General features: G+C 58.5%; 1 protein-coding gene across 1 annotated transcript in view; it reads left to right on the top strand.

Annotated features, from left to right (window-relative positions):
- Window positions 1-4716, top strand: part of Wbp11 (WW domain binding protein 11) — a 38155-nt gene that overhangs the window by 20222 nt on the left and 13217 nt on the right. The window contains exons 4-9 of the mRNA XM_013025045.1: window positions 202-398; window positions 1562-1695; window positions 1780-1979; window positions 2617-2808; window positions 4377-4478; window positions 4580-4713. Coding sequence (XP_012880499.1) covers window positions 202-398; window positions 1562-1695; window positions 1780-1979; window positions 2617-2808; window positions 4377-4478; window positions 4580-4713 — 959 coding nt within the window. The remainder of the gene's footprint in view (window positions 1-201; window positions 399-1561; window positions 1696-1779; window positions 1980-2616; window positions 2809-4376; window positions 4479-4579; window positions 4714-4716) is intronic.

Here is a 4716-nt window from a genome sequence, read left to right as displayed (position 1 = left end):
TTGCTTATGTGGTGCTGAGGAATCGAACCCAGGGCCTCATGCATGCAAGGCAAGCGCTCTACCACTGAGCCACCTTCCCAGCCCCTTAGGTCTACTTTTTGTTACCAGTTTTCAGTAGCATTGTTGCCACAAGCGAGGACTGAAACCGAAGTGGCCTTCGTCTCAAATTGCGTAACGGTGGAACCCTGCTTCTCCTCTCAGAGTTCAACCCAGTGCAGCAGCCACAGCTGAATGAGAAAGTGCTGAAGGACAAGCGCAAAAAGCTCCGCGAGACCTTTGAGCGCATCCTGCGGCTGTACGAGAAAGAGAACCCCGACATTTACAAGGAGCTGAGGAAGCTGGAGGTGGAGTACGAGCAGAAGAGGGCCCAGCTCAGCCAGTACTTTGATGCCGTCAAGGTAACTGCACTTCCTCTCGAGAATAAGCCGTGCCCAGCGATGCCCTTAAAAACTGGAAGATGGATGGATGTGGGGTTTTTTGTTTTGAAATTTTTTGTCGCTCATGGGGCCTGAACTCTGGGCCTGGGCACCGTCCCTCAGTTCAAGGCTAGAACGCAACCACGGCGCCACTTCTGGCTTTTTCTGCTTATGTAGTGCTGAGGAATGGAACCCAGGGCCTCATGCGTGTGAGGCAAGCACTCCCCCACTGAGCCCCAAAATGGATGGCTTTAAACATCTTCACAATATCTTCAGGTAGAACATATGCTCAACCTCTGCACTGGCAAATGAGTCCCCGGTTTCATTTCCCCCCAGCACAGTAACGGCCGAAAACTAGCCATGGTGCAGGTTCTCATTAACAGGATAATAAATGACGAAACATATAATTTACACAGTAGAAAGCAACTCAAATGGAGAAGGGCTGACCTGTTGATAACCATTTAAAGAAGAACGTGGATCTTAAGAATATGTTACGCTCCTTCCGGGTTCCCTTAACAGACAAACTACTCCATGGTGAAAATATAATTGTGTTGGATTGTGTTCAGGATTGAGTGGGAAGGAGCACGTGTGTGCAGCACTGAGTGCTCACTGGCCCTGTGTTTTATTGTCAGGAAGGACCCAGTGAGGTGATCAGTTGATTCATTTACTTTTTTGTGAGGTAGATAGGTGGTTTGAGTCCCGTTTTGCAGGGAATTCAGGGTAACTTAAAGAGCAGAGCACGCCACTGTCTGAAATTTCACTAAGTAGGGTAGCTTTTAAAGGGTCTGGTTTCTCTATAAACGGCAATTTCGAGACATGCCCAGGAAGAGTCGGGTGATCATAAGGGGAATAAGAGAGCAGCGGCCGCTCTGGGAAGGAGACTTAGTGTAGAGCGCTTGTCTTGCATGCGTGAGGCCCTGGGGTGGATTCCTTAGCACCACATACACAGAAAAAGCCAGAAGCGGTGCTGTGGCTCAAGTGGTAGAGCGCTGGCCTTGAACAAAACCAGCTCAGGGACAGTGCCCAGGCCCTGAGTTCAAGCCCCAGGACTGGCCAAAAAAACACCAAACACAGCTGGCTGCATATCAGGCTTGCAGACACCATGTGCCCACTAGCTCTGTGTGTGACACACGTGTGTGTTTCAGAACGCACAGCACGTGGAGGTGGAGAGCATCCCTCTACCCGACATGCCCCACGCGCCCTCCAACATCCTCATCCAAGACATCCCACTGCCCGGCGCCCAGCCGCCCTCCATCCTCAAGAAGACCTCCGCCTACGGGTAAGGGGGTTCTGGGGGTGCTGGCTGGTGGGCGTGATGCGTGATCTGAGGCGTGGAACTCAGCCACGGCGCGTGTTCCTGCAGACCTCCCTCTCGCAATGTCTCCATCCTCCCGCTGCTCGGCCATGGCGTCCCCCGACTGCCGCCTGGCCGGAAGCCCCCCGGCCCCCCGCCCGGGCCGCCACCGCCCCAAGTCCTGCAGATGTACGGCCGGAAAGTGGGCTTCGCCCTGGACCTCCCCGCTCGCCGGCGCGAGGAGGACATGTTGTATAGCCCGGAGCTTGGTAAGGACTGGCCGTTCCTCTCGCGTCCCTGTCGCCCGTGCCTGGCCCTCAGCACGGGCCCGATGCGCCCGCCCCGCGCCCCGACCGCCAGCCCCCTCCCTGCGCAGCAGCGGACGGGACGGGGCGGGGGGGGGGCGCTGGGGGGGGGCGGGTGTCTGGAGGGTTCCCTCTTGAGCCACAGCTCTGTCCCTCCCCACATCCTCATGTAGCACGATCACGCGTGAGGCCGTGTGCCCAGAACCATTGCTGAGTGGAGCCTCTGGTGTCTTGTGGGGTGGGGCTTTTTGGTTTTTTCCTGTTCAGTGGTAGGGTTAGAACTCCGGGCCCTGGGCCCTGACCCTGTCCCCAACCCCAGCCCTGGCCCTGACCCTCTTGAAAGAAATTGCCAGGGGCTGGCCGCTCTGCAGAGAAATCCCTTGCTCCATCTTCCGATAGCCCAAGGCCAGCACGGAGGCCTAGCTCACGCGCTAGAACACCAGCTTCGCAGCTTCGCGTTCCGCTCCTGCCGCCGGCCCTGTGCTCGCTCACGGTTCTCGGCTGGGCCGCAGTGGCTGGCGTCGGGCAGTGGTGGTCTGGCCTGCGCGCCTGCGCCGTGGCGGGTCCGGGCGGGTCCGTGATTGCCCATTGTCCCCGCCAGCTCAGCGCAGCCACGACGACGACGCGTCCAGCACCAGCGAGGACGACGGCTACCCCGAGGACATGGAGCAGGACAAGCCGGGGGACAGCACGGACGACAGCGACACGGACAGGTCAGACGGCGAGAGCGAGGGCGACGACTTCGTGCGCCGCGACGGCAGCGAGCGGGACCACGCCGAAGAGAAGAAGTCGGGTGTGTGCCGGAGCCCCACGCCGCGGGGTCAGGGCCCGTGCGCGCAGCCGCAGCTCCCAGCGGGGCGGGCGAGGAGGGGCACCGGGCATCTGGGGGGGCCGTGAGGGGATAGGGGAAGGAGGTCTGTGGGGGAACGTCCGCAGCGTCAGGACCCTGCCGTCGTCTTACGTGTCACCTTGAACGTGCAGGCCCCCTGAGCTCCCAGAGCCGTGGGGAGCCGTGTCTGTGAACAGAGCACTGTCACCACACCAGAGGCTCTGTTGCGAGGCCTGACCGGTCCACGCATGTGCGCTGCCGCAGCGCGCCCCCACACCCCACATACCCCCACCCCACCCCCCGAAGGTGAGCACGCTGCTCCTCCGTTGGCTTTTTACAAGCCTGCAGCACAGTCACTGTGTCGTGTGGGGATTCACGGAAGACTTTCCTCCTGTAGCAGATACCGATCCAGCCGAGGGATAGGCTGCTGTTTCTTGCTTTATGCATGCGAGGCAGCTTTCTAGAAGCACGAGTGGAGGCTGCGTGTTACCCGTGTGTGTGTCTGTGCGTGCATGCGCGTGTGCGGCAAGTTGTGCTGACACCGCACCCTCGTGCACCTCTCTCAGCTCCACGCGACTTTCTCCCGGCTTATGAAGGGTTAAGGAGGGACGGAAAGGTTTTCAAAACATTTCTTTACAAATCATTTTAGAATTATCTGGTTACTTCTTTTTCTGATGCTAACCACCCCACCCCCACTTTTTTTTTTTTTTTTGACCAGTCCAGGGGCTTGAACTCAGGGTCTGGGTGCTGTCCCTGAGCTGCTTTTGCTCAACGCTGGCGCTCTACCACTTGAGCCACAGTGCTTCTTACAGCTCTTGTGTGTATGTGAGGAATCGAACCCGGGGCCTCACGCATGGTAGGAGAGCAGCACTCTACCACTGAGCCACCCTCCCAGCCCCCAGTTTGCTTCTACTTTTTATGTTGGCTGGTAGATTATTTTTGATCACCAAAGTGACATTGCTTTCACAAGTTGAACAGGATTCTGTCTTTTCCAAGGTCCTTCACAGGAAATGTGGCTGAATTCCCTCACATAACTCGTGCTTGACTTTCTGGTTTTCTGGTCATTTTCATCTCGGTGCAGGATTTTATGGGCCTGAAAATGACCATCTTTTTGTTGGTTGGTTGTGGGTCTTGAACTCTGGGCCTGGGCGCTGTCACTGTGCTCTTAAGCTCAAGGCGAGTGCTCTACCACTTGAGCCACAGCTCCACTTCTGGTTTTCTAGTGGTTTATTGGAGATCAGAGTCTCACAGACTTTCCTTCCCAGGGCTGGCTTTGGACCGTGATCCTCAGATCTCAGCCTTTTGGGTAGCCGGGATGACAGGCGGGAGCCACTGCACCTGGCTGATGACCGTCTTTTTTAAATGGCTTTAAGCTGTGTGGCCGGGGCTGGTGTGGCAGGCGTTCACCCTCGGCTGCCCTCCCCTCCCCGTGCGCTTGGCCCCACGCGCTCCGTTACCCCGTGGACCCCGCCTTCCAGCCGCGCTCTGTACAAACCACCTGCCTGTGCTGTCGGTCCCTCTTTGCCCCCCAGGTCTGAGCGTTCGATTCGCCGACATGCCCGGCAAGCCCAGGAAGAAGAAGAAGAACATGAAGGAGCTGACTCCGCTTCAAGCCACGATGCTGCGCATGGCGGGTGAGGCAGGCCGCGCCACGCGGGTCCCGCACCCCGAGGGGAGGATCCGGTCGGGTCCCCCATGGGAGCGTGACGTGATGTCACGTGCCGCCTTCCCCCAGGCCAGGAGATCCCCGAGGAGGGCCGCGAGGCGGAGGAGTTCTCCGAGGACGACGACGACGAAGACTCCGACGACTCGGACGCCGAGAAGCCACCGCAGAAGCAGCATAAGGACGACGCGCACGCCGACGCCGCAGCC

The sequence above is a fragment of the Dipodomys ordii genome, unplaced genomic scaffold (assembly GCF_000151885.1).
Source record: "Dipodomys ordii isolate 6190 unplaced genomic scaffold, Dord_2.0 Scaffold81, whole genome shotgun sequence".
Classification (NCBI taxonomy): domain Eukaryota; kingdom Metazoa; phylum Chordata; class Mammalia; order Rodentia; family Heteromyidae; genus Dipodomys; species Dipodomys ordii.
Note: the sequence above shows the minus strand (reverse complement) of the source record. Positions and strands in the feature narration are given on the sequence as shown.